This window comes from Setaria viridis, chromosome 8 (assembly GCF_005286985.2).
Source record: "Setaria viridis chromosome 8, Setaria_viridis_v4.0, whole genome shotgun sequence".
Lineage (NCBI taxonomy): Eukaryota > Viridiplantae > Streptophyta > Magnoliopsida > Poales > Poaceae > Setaria > Setaria viridis.
The window spans coordinates 10,865,325-10,879,433 of record NC_048270.2 but is presented as its reverse complement, the minus strand read 5'-3'; the positions used below and the strand labels follow the sequence as shown (position 1 = coordinate 10,879,433).

The window sequence follows — 14,109 nt, the reverse complement described above, 5'->3', positions numbered from 1 at the left end:
CAAGTACTATGTTGTAGATGCGGGCTATCCTAATCGTCCGGGGTATCTGGCTCCATACAAGGGTGAAAGGTACCACTTACCCGAGTGGCATCGAGGTATGGAACCAAATACTCCAAAAGAGAAGTTCAACCGTATACACTCATCTTATCGTAATGTTATTGAGCGGTCGTTTGGAGTATTAAAAATGAAATAGCAAATCCTTTACAAGATGCCCGGTTATTCAATGGTCACACAAAAGAAGATTGTTGCTCCTACTATGGTTCTACACAATTTCATACGTGAACATGCTAGCGTTGATGTGGACTTTGCTAATTTTGATAGAGATCCTATCTACATGCCTACTATTTCGGAAAGATACAATAAGTATGTTGTGTCTCAACATGCCTCCGATGGATCAACTTCGGAATCAAGCTTTGTGACTATGGACACCTTTCGTGATAGTATGGCTACATCAATTGCCCTAACATGGAATTAGTGCAATGATTATTGTAACGACCTTATTTTGGAACTATAAATTTATTTCGAAATTTTAAATTTTTGGAACATGTAATTTATTATTATTTTGGACTTCAATGTATGTAGTTTCATTTTATATTTGTGATAAGTAGTTCAAGTCGAACCAGGGGCAAGAAAGACAATCTACCCTCAAACTCCTCTTTTCTGGAGCTAGGGACACCCTCCCAGCCAAACACCCTCACCAGACAGCTCCAACTCCACTCAGAGCTGGCTCCACCTGGAGTTCTGGAGTAGAGCAGCTCCACCCAGAGTTGGAGTCATGCCAAACAGGGCCTTAGATGTGGGTGACCTGTATCTATGGGCTCCACGGCATGTTCACCCGTTTGCATCAATTCTGGCAATGAAAATAGCGGTGAACCCCTTTTCATTGCTTGATCGGAATTTACACTACAGTATTTATACATGGTGAACCTACACCATGTGGGGGTTTGATCCGCAACTCGCATTATATTAGATGCGGTTGCAGGTGCGTAGGTTAATTTCATCTTGTAAGGGAAGGCCGTGGTGCGGTAGGCCTGGTGGTTCAGATCAGGCCGGCTCTGAGGCGAGTGGGACAGAGCAGGAGGCAAAAGCATAAGAGGGAGGTGAAGCAACACAATGCCTTTTGTGGTCACGGTAGTGTGGTAGTGCGTATGGGTAACCGGGGTAGGACTGAGTCAATATGTATTGCTGCATTTGGACAGATAGATTTGACCGACAACTCTTGATCGGATGGTGTTAAATTTTGAGGTGTCGTGGAGACATAAGAGTCGAGCTTTATAGGGGGAGTATAGTTGTGGTTAAGATATTAGGCTAATTGAGACAGCCCCTGCTTATATAGTAGTGAGGTAGGCCACTAATTCTTGCACGAAGAGTTGAAACTAATTTTAAATTACAAGACACATTTGTTTTGGTAGAACAAGGTTTGACCGACAATTACTCTATTAATACATAAATTTCATGGCACAAATTGGACATTAGTTTGTTCTAAACATCATATATTTAAAAATAGAGTTAATACAAGTACAACATACTTATGGATACGATTTTGGATCACATAACTAATATATTAATTTAGTAATTAATTTGTTCCTTAAAGTCTTGTTCTAATGAAATGAAATACTCCAATTTTTCAAAAAAAAAGGAGGGAATATATGGTACCAAATAACGTGGTAATGTGATGAGAGGACCAGTCTGCTTGGTTTCCGTAGTAAATCCGTTTCTTATTCTAAAGGCAGCCATTAAGAAACAATGTGCAGAGGCTGGACACCTCACCTCACGTGGGCACTTGTCCAGAATGTGTGAAGTGTTCCAGACCAAAGAAAAGTAAGAAAGGAAGAAGCGAGGACTCACTCCAGAGGTGGTCTTCTGGCTTGCTGCAGTAGATCCAGTTCCAACCTATTTCTTCCCTCGCCAGCTTTATTCAGTTTGGAACAGGTGCGTGTGCACCAATTCCGATTTCTAGTTTTTTTCTTCTTCTCCTGTTCTATTGAAATCCATGCTGAACTCGAGGGGATACTTTTAACTGTTCTTCGCAAGTGTTTATTTTTTCTCAACGACATGGCACTCATCCTGTACTTGACCAGATCCAGATTTGGAGTACAGTTCGTTTGTAGCTTCGCTGCTCCGATTGTGTTAATGTTCACGAAAGCCTGTTGAAGTTAAATCTATAGTTGTTCTCCAACCTGCCGCTCTGCAATATAGTTGTTCTCCAACCTGCCGCTCTGCAGAGGGATTTCCCCTGCCTCTCCGTGGATTCCACTCAACTTGTTTAGATCTAGCTTGTGTTCCCTGACTCTTTCTTCTCTTTTTGTTCTTCATTTCAGATTGAGTATTCTTCACAGTACAGCTGTGTTCCTTTCTTCTCTCTGTTACACCGGGGAGTTGACCCTTCGTCTCAAGCTTTGTTTTCGGTTGGCTGGTTGCTGGTAAGTTACTCTCTTGGATCGAAACAAGTAATAGCACCAGGATAAGCATCAAAGCCTCCTGATTATTTGAACATTCATCTGCCTCATTTAATTCTGTCCGTCTTCTGTTTGAAGGGTACTGTTATATGTAATTACAAATGGATCCAGAAACTAGCGCGCGCAATCTCTTGGAGCAAATGCTACTTGATGGAAGTGCAGAGCCAACAGACTTGCCCCTATCACTGCTAATAGCCATCACGAATAATTTCTCTAATGACATGGAAATTGGCAGTGGTGGGAGTGCTGTGGTTTACAAGGTGCGACTAACCCCCCACGAACCTGCCTTCTGTTTGAGTAACAGTTTATCTAAAAACTCTTGTGCTTGTTGACAAGCAATGCTGATGTGACTGCAGGGTCTGCTTCAAAATGGAGCGATTGCTGTGAAGAAGTTGATCTCTCGAGCTCACCATGAAGAAGACAGTATGTTCGACAATGAAGTTAATCATCTAATGAGGGTGAAGCACAAAAATATCGTCCGATTTCTGGGATATTGTTCTAACACACAAAGGAAAGTGTTCGATCATGAGGGAAACTATATCATGGCTGAGGTCCGGCAAAGGTTGCTTTGCTTTGAGTACGTACCTAGAGGAAGCCTTGACAATTATATCACTGGTGCGTAAGAGAATATCTTGTGACACATAATATTCCGTTGACAACATCTATATACTAAACAAAAACATAGAGTTATTACACAAGGTACTGTAGGCAAATATTATGAAGCATTTCATGTTAGGGGGAGGTTTGGTTCGCATAGAACAAAACAAATTTTACATGGTTTTGAATTTGTATACCAAAAATTCGGCACATTTGTGGCAACCATTTCCTCCACACAGAAAATATAGCATAGCGCAGTTTAGAAATGAAATAAATGAGTGAATTATGTACACCTCTGTCGCAAATTTTGACTGATGGAGTAGTTTTGAAGTTCCTCTACCATACAACAAAACTATACTGACATATGCCTGGCTGCAGGTAATAAATATTCAGAGCCTGTGAAATAAAATGTTCACGTGCGGGCCAGGATGTCAATTATATGTATAGTACCGATGTGAGCTAAACAAATATGCAGTTTTCTGCGGAGAAGTCTAATTTACTCCCTAGAAGTTCCCAGTTCTCCATACTACCACCGAAGTACTTTCCCATTTCACTTTATTCACGGACAATCAAAATGAGGATATACTTCACTACACAACTATATTTGTATTTTTATGTTTTTTATGCAAGTTATGTTTTAGTATGGGCTTTGGCGACATATATATCGCATCTTAAGAAATAGTCTGTCTTATGTTTTATGATAATTTTCATGAGAATACGCTAGAACATAGGGCTTGATGTCATCTATTTCACATAATATAAGCATGATTATCTTATATTTGCTCAAAAGAATATTTATACATTGTGTGAGACTGCCAAACAAGATGAACTGAAGTGCTTTAAGGATGTTAACAAAATTAGGGACTTACTTTTGCTGCCGTTGCAGATGTATCTCTCGGACTTGAATGGAAAATGCGCTACCAAATAATCAGGGGAATTTGTGAGGGCTTGCATCATCTTCATGATAAGCGTATTGCTCACTTAGATCTCAAACCTCGGAATATATTGTTGGATTATAACATGGTGCCAAAAATTTGTGACTTTGGTACCTTAAGGTTTATTGGTGAAGGTCAAACCCGAGAAATTACAGAACATATTTACGGAACTCTGTAAGCTAGCTTGGTCTCTCAAAAACTCTCTTCCTTTTCATTATTTTTAGATAGATATAAACTGCATTTCATTCGTTCTCCACATTAATCATGCGATCTGTTATATTTTCATGCAGTGGGTACTTGGCACCTGAAACGTATATTACTGGAGTGGTCCCATTCAAGTCGGACATATATGCCCTTGGTATTATAATCTCAGAGATACTGACAGGGGGGAAGCAATGTTCCTCCGTTGTGAATGTAAGAACAATAAGTACTGATATAAAGACTCAACGTTGAAACATTACGCCATGTCTGACTTTGGACACCTTATTTTAGCTATAGCACATGGAGCAGTTTAAAGCAGAGGTTAATCACATTTCCTCGTACTATGATGGTAACAGTAGAACTGTTAAAGGATAATTTTCACATATTTTTTTTGAGTTACCTAAGAGAGCTTTACAAAAATACATTATAAAAATAAGTGGAAATTAGGATAAAAAAACATGTGCTATAACAAACTCTCTATATGCTTGAATTTAGCAAAGTTTGTCAACTGATAAAAAATCCAATGATAGACAATAAACCATGGTATGTTTTGAGAAATATTGAAGATAGAAACAAAGATAAATGATGGAGGTTACAACATAGTAACTTGATGCCATGGAACTAACTATAGAGGAAAAGAAGAATATTCTCCACTTTCCAAGTAAAACCACCCAACCTAACCAATGGCCAAAAATGGAAATATTGCACATACTGATCCATGCTGATAGATCTACAGGTGAATCACTCAAACTTCTCCCGATAGGGTTGGACTAGTTAGACCGCTGAAATCCGGGAGTCAATGAAACCCCTGTCAGCTGTCCGGGTTCTAAGATTGGTAGAACCTTCTTAAGGGCCAAATCAAGGCGACTGTCAAGTCTTTTTTCTTTCCGTAGGTGAATTACTTTAAGAACATAGAAATTAGAATAAAAAAGGTTTGTGTGTCAATTTGGTTTGCCTTTAGTGGTCTGACAACTATACAAAGTTAAGATGATATGTAACATAAGGATTGTTTCTTTCAACCATGTCAGTCATTTAAAACTAAAATGCATAGTTGCTGACCTACTAATAAAAATTATGTAGTTCCCTCAAAAAAAATTATGTAGTTGCTCAGCTGTACGAAAAGGAGTGGTGGTGGGGATATGATTCAGCTGACTACCCATCAGTATCACACCAATGCAGAGACAGGCATAAGTGAACAGTACTCCATCCGTCCCAAAATACTATTCGTTTTGGTTATGTATCTGGACATAATATCAATCTGGATGCATAACTTTTGCTATGCATCTAGAAAAGCCAAAACAAATAGTAGTTTAGGATGGAGGGGGTGTTAGTTAACTGACAGGAAAAGGAAAGATATAGGAACTGAATACTTGCCACAATGCCACTGCAGCAGGAGGAATGTATTATGATTGCAAACTTCAGCACAAAAAAGAAAATATGTTTTAGTTAAAATATTTTACATGACAAATAAGAAAAACCATGGAGCTCGATTTGATAAAGAGCAATGTCATTGGAGAAACTACCAGTGGGACAGGGATCGTCCCAGATATTCAGAGGAGTGAAAGGTGCTGATTGCTGAAACTGCAATGTTTTGTATGTGCTGCCAAAACAAATCGTTAACATGGTTGAATCCGTATCCTCAGCTAGAATAGTTGTAATTAATATAATACTAGTTAGAACAGGATTACGTCTAGTTAAAAAAGGAGGAAAACCTTCAACAGCATAATCTTCGTTGCTATGTTCTATTTACAGCCCATGTGAAAATATATTCTTAATTATTTAAACAAAAATTAATTAAATGATGTAATTTCCTAGGTCCTCGAAGGCTGGAGAAACCGGTTGGGGAAGTCAGGGGAAGACACACCATTAGAACAGATAAGAGGATGCGCCGAGATATGCATACGTTGCTCGGACTATAACCCCCAAAAGAGACCAGCAATACAGCGTATCATCGAGGCCCTTGATGAAACAGAAAGCATGACGCCGGACACACAACGTATAATTGAGATGCTTAATGACACAGAAAGCATGGACGAGTTTATCGAATTCGAATCTGGCATGAATATTTTATCGGTAGGACACTCATGGACATCTCACCTAACCTCATTTTTCTTTGAGATTGCATGCTCAATCGTTGATGATCTTTACTCATAAATTTTTCAGCCAGCAGAAGAACCTTCCAATGGGGTGCAGCAAAGCACTCCTACGATATCTGGAGTAGAAAGCTCTGAGGTGAGTTCTGCACCAACTTCATGATTTTAAACTTTTACGAACGACAACAGTTCTTGTCCCATACCAGCTAATTTACTAGTGACCCTTTTCGAATAGTGGTGGATAGAAAACATCTTTTTTGGTCATTTGATTTGTTAGTTTTGAAGCCTGCATTAGTACTGCGGCATTATTCGAAAAGTGGTTTCTTTGTTTAGTGAATACTTTACCACAATTTCATTCTCGTTTTACATATCCATGGTTAATGTTGAACTATCAGTGTTGAAATTTACGTTTGAGCTACAATCTCACTTGAAAAAAAATGACTATATTATAGGTAAAGTGTTGCACCCCCTTCATTTTGCTGTAGCTTCGCCCCTAGCTGTTTATAAAACAGTCACACATTGACCGTTGGCTGTTTTGGGAGTCCACAGTGTTTTCTTTCCTTGTAGAATTTCTTCCAAAGCAATTATTTACACAGTCAACAACACTACATTAGTATTCAATTAAAATAAGCATGCACTATTACCCTGCATCGGTACAGATTATGGAGCTTAACATCCTGGAGCGCATAGTAGCTGGGCGTGAAGAACCGAGCCATCTAGATTTGCCACTTCTATATAGCGTCACGGAAAGTTTCTCTAAGAACAGAAGAATCGGCCAGGGTGGATGTGGAGAAGTTTACATGGTAAGTATTAGTTGTTTATGGCACCACCCCTTCATGATACCTAAGTAAACAGCAGAACTTTGTATAATGCACATGGTCATGCTCACAAGAGATGTTAAACAGGGGATCCTCCGAAATGCATATGTTGCTGTGAAGAAACTTTTCAATAACCGTACAATTAAAGACAAGATGTTTCATCGGGAGGTTAAAAGTTTGATCACCGTTAGGCACCAAAATATAGTACGGTTTCTTGGTTATTGTTCTTTTACAGAAGAACGCGCGATATCAGTTGAAGGACAAACAGTTATGGTCGAAATACGGGAGCGGCTGCTCTGTTTCGAGTACATCAGCAACGGAAGCCTTGAGAGGCATCTTACAGGTACGATTATTTTCACGGAAAAGATGACAGACTAGGAGAAGGCATAGCGTATAAATATTAGTCAGCACAACTCGGAGAAAACAGAGATAAGCAAATGAAGAGCCAACTCCAGTAGCACCACATGTTGTATGGTGACTCAAATCCTACTTGTATTAGCACTTAATAGGGGTGTGCTATTAGGACGGGTAGTTCTACTAGGACTTGGGCGTTGAATCCTACTATGTGTAGGACTCCTACTTGCATATGGGACCTTGAAGGGGACTATATAAATAAAATGGTGGAGCCTCTAGGAATAAACTAAGCCAAAGGCAAACACCAAGGTCTCATCCAAGACTTGTGAGAAGCAATTAGGAGCGCTTAAGAGGCATAGTCTAAACAGTTCAATAGCACTAGATTCTTGTATAGGGCAAGAATCAAGGGTCCTAGAGGGTCGAGTAGGGTTGTGAGGGAGCGACAATTACTTGTACTCTTTTGGAGTTGTGCTTAAAGAATTTGCGGTAGGCAGGGTTGTCAGGGAGCGAAAATTACTTGTACTATTTTGAAGTTGTGCTTAAAGAATTTGCGGTAGGCTTCGCTAAAATCCTATTCTCTTGTCGTGGTTACTTCAACGCCATCATCTAGGGTTTTCTAAGAAATTCAGATACATTATTCTTGATACGGTGCAAGCTCGTGTCGTACTCGCAATATACTTTCTAGATCCAGAGGCTGCTGCGCATAACGAGGGGTATTAGATTCTAACAAGTGGTATTAGAGCCTAAGTCGGATTGATTTTATTTTGCGAGGAGGTTGGGAAGCATGATAAGACAATGTCAAGGAGGTGGAATCAAGTAGAGAAATTTGATGGCAAAGGAAATTTCAACATGTGTCAGTGCGTGGTGACAGATGTGCTTGTCCAGTAAGGGTTGATTGATGCTCTTGAGGGAATAAACCGGAGAGCACAACTGATGAGAATGGAAGGTGATGAGGTGGAAGACTGTCAGTACAATTCTACTATATCTCTTCGATGAGGTAAAGTACTCATTAATCAAGGAGAATTCATCAAAGAAATTATGGAAGAGGTTAGAAGACTTGTATATGGCAAAGTCGCTGACAAATCGGTGGGTGCTGAAGTGTCAACTATTTAGGTTGCGCAAGGAGGAAGGCGCACGATTCGTCGACCATCTGAATATCTTCAACAAGCTTGTCACACAACTGATTATTGTGGATGAGAATATTGAGGAGAACGATAAGGACGTCATATTGGTTTCATCCTTACTGTCATCATGGGAACAATTGGTAATGAAAATTCTCATCGGGAAAACTACTTTCAACTCCAACACGACAATTGCATACCTATTGGAGGCAGAGTTCTTGAAGAAGCCACATGAATTTTCATCCTCGGGTGATCAAGCATTGACCGTTTCAGGAGGAATAGGCAAAGTCAAGAATCATGGGAAGAAGAAAGGCAAGAGTAAGGGCAATCGTACACACTATCTTTGTGATAAAGAGGGTCACATGATAAAGGACTGTCCAAATTTGAAGACTATGAGATGAGTATGCTCAGTGGCAAGTGAGGATAAAAGTGATGTACTTATCGTCGGTCAACCAGATACTACTTATGAATGGATATTAGATTCATGGAGTTGTTTCCATATATATTCGGCGAGTGAGATATTTGACGAAGGATCTCTACGCCTGGTGAGTGGAACTATTCACTTGGCGGATTGCAAGGAGTATGCAGTCACTGAGGTGGGAACGGTTACATTGGAGATGCATAATGGAACACACTACAAAATGACGGGAGTTCGGTATATCTCGGGTTTGAAAAAGAATCTAATATCTGTGAAGTCGCTAGAACTCCAAGGTTGTGGCTTATCGCTTCAAGGTGGAGTTATGCGAGTTACTTGCAAAGGGTAAGTAATCATGAAAAGTATCTAGATTAATGGAGGATACCGAGTGATTGGAAATCTTAAAGGTGGTGCAACTATTGGGAAATTTAGTAAAAATTCTGATCAGGAGAAGAAAGTCGTCTTATCAACAACCGGTACTCAAATCTGATTTGCAGTCAAGAGCAAGGCTGCAAAGGTGGTTGCAAAACCTAACAGTCATAGAGGCGAAGCTGCGAGCTGTTGGAAGGAGGAAGACGTGGTGGGACCGACCACACAGTACCAACGAGTAGGTGGAGCTCGAAGACGGTACAAACCTATGGTATGGAGGGCTGTAGGAGAGGGCAGTGTGGTTAACCAAACTACACAACAAAGGAGCTCTCAGGTGGAGGGTCTAGGTACTCAAGCCTCGACGCTAACATGCACATCACGGTGATGTGCACGAGCCTTGTGGTGGGGGCACTCCTATGGTGGGAGTATAAAAAAATAAAAAAAAGAAAAAAAGAAGCCGATTTGGAGCGAATTCTTGGAGGAGCACAATGACTTTGAATGATTAGAATCAAGGTGGGATTGTTGTATGGTGACTCGAATCCTACTTAGATTAGGACTCAATAGGGGTGTGCTATTAGGACTGGTAGTTCTACTTGGACTTGGGCGTTGAATCCAACTAGGTGTAGGACTCCTACTTGTATATAGGGCCTTGGAGGGGACTATATAAACAAGAAGGTGGAGCCTCTAGGAATAAACCAAGCCAAAGGCAAACACCAAGGTCTCATCCAAGGCTTGTGAGAGGCAATTAGGAGCGCTCAAGAGGGATAGGCTAGAGGGTTCTATAGCACTAGATTCTTGTATACGGCAAGAATCAAAGGGTCCTACAGGGTCGAGTAGGGTTGTGAGGGAACGATAATTACTTGTACTCTTTTGGAGTTGTGCTTAAAGAAATTGCGGTAGGCTTCACCAAAATCCTATTCTGTTGTCACGGTTGCTTCAACGCCGTCATCTAGGGTTTTTTACGAGATTCATCTACATTATTCTTGATACGGTGCAACCTCGTGTCGTACTCACAATATCCTTTCTAGAACGAGGGGCTGCTGCGTATAACGAGAGGTATCAGATTCTAACACCACCTCTCACCTTGGACTTTGAAGAAACCTGATAAGCGCTTATGTAATTGCTGCTAAATATTCAATTTCCTTTTCTAATATAAATGTTCCAATAACCAAAGCAGTGAACGCTTAAGGAATCACATTTTCATATGATCTGGTTTTTCCTTTATTGCAACATCTTCCCTACTTGGCACGAACTTTAAGTCAGACTGGATGAATAATAGTGAGCAGATCCAACAACTAAAAGTGACCAATATTTGGGTATAACACAGGTAAATTAGTTACCTGAGTATTTTCAGCTTCTATGGAACTCTTGATTCTTCATATGCTTTTGCAGATGAATTAAGGGGACTTGAGTGGCGTACACGTTTCGACATTATTGTGGGAATATGCAATGGTTTGTGTTATCTTCACAAGGAGAAGAATATCACCCATATGGATCTCAAACCAGCCAATATACTAGTAGATGATCAGATGGTGCCAAAAATTACAGATTTTGGTGACTCGATAATAATCCACAAGCTACAACCACATCACGTCTTATATCACCGTAAGCTGCATATTTAAATAATATATTGCTGTTTCTGAAATCTTACAAGTTCTTTATGTTACAGTGTCATTATGTGTTGTTATCATGCAGAGGATATAGTGCTCCAGAATACCATTCAGAAGGCAAATCATCATTGAAGTCAGATATATATAGTTTGGGTGTAATAATACTAGAACTGGTGTCAGGGAGCAAAAATAATCCTAACATTACTAAAGTAAGTAACTCCTTTGTTTGAAAGTTTGCATTCTGCACGTTACGGTGGCCTTCCAGATAACACAGTAAATAAACAATAGAAAAGGAGAAAGATCTACACACAGATTCTTCAGGTGGACCAAAGTTGTATCAGTCCTATAGCAAATACAATTACAGTTCTGATTTAATCTACAGTACATGTTAGATATTGAGATGTTTTTGCTGGATTTCACCTATTCGATGAACATTGAATCAAATTATGTCGTCAAAGTGAGACTGATAATGACAAAAAGTTACTATTTAATTGTTTGGTCTCACAGTGTCTATTTATTGTCAGTTCATTCTTTTCCGCAGTTCTGGATTTTAAAAATGACTATACCTGTTACATGTTTATCTTTTGGCACCATTTTTTAACAAAGGATTTCATATATAGGTACTTGCACATGAACTTTCTAGGTTTTTTACGGGAATAATTTAATGCTGACTGGAATCAAGATTTTTTTTGACATATACGGGCCATATTATTGATTTAGTTCAATAGCTAATATTTTTAAGCTGGTGCATATTCATATCATATGCATTAAATATTTTGATGTATAGTAATCTTATACTAGCCTTTGATAATGGAGGCACAGGTGCTTAGAAAATGGAGGCACAGGTGGATTAAATCAATGAAACATACACCCTTGGGTTATCAACAAGTGACAAAATGCATTGATCTGGCGCAAAGATGCATGGAACATGACCCGGCAGACAGACCTGACATATCAGATATAGTACAAGAGCTCAACGAAATAGATAGTAATGATCACCAATTCCAGGTAAGAGCATATATTCACCTTGAACCTCAAGAGCACTATTAGCTTTGACAAGCTGTGATAAGGCATTTTTCTCTCCCATCACAGGTAATCCCTTCCTTGGAGGACATGCTTGGGATTGAGCCGCTGGAAATACAGTTTCCCTTTGAACATTACTGGCAGGTATCACACACAGTAGAGCTGAGCAACGATACAGATGATCACTTTGCCTTCGTCACAAAGCCAAGTCTACACCGCTTACGGACAGAGCCAGACAAAGGCATTGTGCCACCACGATCCAAGTGCAGTGTCACCGTAACAATGATGCAAGCGCAGGTCATGGTACTGCTAAATAATCGTTACAAGGAGGAGATCACCGTGCTTAGCACAAGACTAGATGGAGGTCTCAGTGCTGTGGATATAACTAAAGGCATGTTCATGGAGGAGGAGGGTAAAGTGGTTGATGAGGTGAATGTGATGGTTGTTCTTGGCAGGCCACCATTGGAAGAGGAATCCTAAATAAAATATTGTGAATTATCAAGAGGTAGCAGAGTCACCTGGGGAGACTGCACATATGTTTCAACACTGAGACCTATATATGGATGTGGCATTTGTCATCAGATGATTACTACTACCTTCATTCCAATTGTAGGTAGTTTTAACTTTTTTAGATGTATAGATTTTGTTATGTATCTAGACATAACGTATATCTAGGAAAGCTAAAATGACCTACAACTTGAAACGGACAGAGTAGTATATTGCTGGAATCATATTTTTTCTCCAATTTTGTGATATTCGGAACACTTGAACGAGGGGTATTGTAGGTTGACTGGATCCATTTGGACATTGTTGGCAAGAGTATGAAAAATTGGCATGTAAATTTGCTACAGTATTTTTATGTCACAGACACCGGTCATGATTATACAGACACGGGAGCAGTTTGGATCATGCATTTTCAAAGAAATTGTGATCTTAGCTTGCTGGGCTATTTGGACCCACAGGTACAACATTATCTTTGACAATGAACCTAGATCTTTTGCACGGTGGAGGAGCTTAAGCTGGTTACTCTTAGAGCAAAACTAACCATCAGTAGGAGGATCAAACAATAGCAGAGTAGTTTCCTATGCTGTATATATTTTCATATAAAAAAGTAGGGGTGTCCTCTGCTGATTCCCTAAAAAATGTTGGCATGTAAATTTGCCATATATATTTTTATTTGAAAGTTGATGAAAATTGTACTAGCGAGTATACAATAGATGAAAGGGTATTGTCAGAGTTATCATGCCAAAATGATTTACATCCTAGCAAGGTAATTTAAAAGGGGAGTAAATAAACTTTGTTTGTGAATTGATTCTTTTTTTTTGAGATTATCGATATAGAGTTGCCTACTTTCAATTCCGGCGCCAACCACAATTTTCACCAATATCTTTCCTCAGCACCCAAATGATACCAAATTACCAATATGCTTTTTTCCTTGTCTTCTTACTGCACCTTAATGCAGAGTACGGTGTTTATAAAAAAAATGCAGAGTACGATGCGTCTTTATTGCTGAGTATTCCGTTCCCCTGCGTACACAAAAGTTTTGCTTTTTTGCCTAAAAGAAAGAAAAGAAAGGAAAAGTTGACCTGAGTTGACTAGAGTTCTTCAATCCACCACCGGCCCCAAATCCATCTCCCATTCTCCAGCCCCGTCGCCCCCCACCAATGCCGCGAGATTCCCATCACGGCCGCCGGCACTGCAGCCCCATATCATTGACCTCAAGCCAGCAGCAGACTAGCAGCTCGAACTTGAAGAGGAAGGGCTTCCGGGTCTTGGTCTCGACGGCCGTGCATCGCATCTGCCTGCCGCGGTGCTGCCCCATTACTCATTCTGGTGCAAGGTAGGATTTTTTTTTTCTCTTTAAAGCAAGGGGAAGGTGCAGGAGATGGGATTTGTGGATTGAAAGTCGTTCCTGTCATCCTGTATTTGATGCGTCATAGACGACAGGGTGTTATTTATTCGAGATTTTGCTTAGTTGTTGATGCTTAACTTTAAACCTTGCTTCTCTGAATCACATGGATTCCAATTTCCTGACTAGCTGTTGACTGTTCAGGCGTTGGTAGATCATTGAGCTGAAATGCTAAATAGCTTGCCGAATCATTGATTTTCTGCAT

General features: G+C 39.9%; 2 protein-coding genes across 6 annotated transcripts; both read left to right on the top strand.

Annotated features, from left to right (window-relative positions):
• Window positions 1-1,739: 1,739 nt before the first annotated feature.
• Window positions 1,740-12,904, top strand: LOC117866629 (cysteine-rich receptor-like protein kinase 43). Of its 5 annotated transcripts, none has more exons than XM_034750905.2 (14): window positions 1,741-1,932; window positions 2,322-2,423; window positions 2,538-2,719; window positions 2,816-3,074; window positions 3,943-4,165; window positions 4,282-4,405; window positions 6,008-6,265; window positions 6,356-6,424; window positions 6,945-7,088; window positions 7,191-7,446; window positions 10,755-10,967; window positions 11,058-11,181; window positions 11,789-11,980; window positions 12,065-12,904. In XM_034750905.2, exons 3-12 carry the CDS (start codon window positions 2,561-2,563, stop codon window positions 11,102-11,104), a joined length of 1,752 nt encoding a protein of 583 aa, XP_034606796.1. In that variant the 5' UTR covers window positions 1,741-1,932; window positions 2,322-2,423; window positions 2,538-2,560; the 3' UTR covers window positions 11,105-11,181; window positions 11,789-11,980; window positions 12,065-12,904. The 5 variants fall into 5 exon arrangements, with proteins under 5 accessions (XP_034606798.1, XP_034606796.1, XP_034606795.1 ...); XM_034750904.2 differs by having other exon boundaries at window positions 2,088-2,423; XM_034750906.2 differs by having other exon boundaries at window positions 2,082-2,423; window positions 11,795-11,980.
• LOC117834293 (vesicle-associated protein 3-1-like) lies at window positions 11,894-12,475 on the top strand. The gene is made up of 2 exons (XM_034713901.1): window positions 11,894-11,980; window positions 12,065-12,475. The coding sequence occupies exons 1-2, from the start codon at window positions 11,894-11,896 to the stop codon at window positions 12,473-12,475; spliced, it is 498 nt and encodes a 165-aa protein (XP_034569792.1).
• Window positions 12,905-14,109: the final 1,205 nt, after the last annotated feature.

Bases quoted from the DNA above. Each gene is read 5' to 3' on its own strand.
- LOC117866629 (XM_034750905.2), top strand. From the start codon at position 2,561: ATGGATCCAGAAACTAGCGCGCGCAATCTCTTGGAGCAAATGCTACTT. The intron at 7,089-7,190 runs GTAAGTATTAGT...GATGTTAAACAG, and splicing joins GATGTGGAGAAGTTTACATG to GGGATCCTCCGAAATGCATA. The intron at 7,447-10,754 runs GTACGATTATTT...ATGCTTTTGCAG, and splicing joins CCTTGAGAGGCATCTTACAG to ATGAATTAAGGGGACTTGAG.
- LOC117834293 (XM_034713901.1), top strand. From the start codon at position 11,894: ATGGAACATGACCCGGCAGACAGACCTGACATATCAGATATAGTACAA. The intron at 11,981-12,064 runs GTAAGAGCATAT...CTCCCATCACAG, and splicing joins GTAATGATCACCAATTCCAG to GTAATCCCTTCCTTGGAGGA.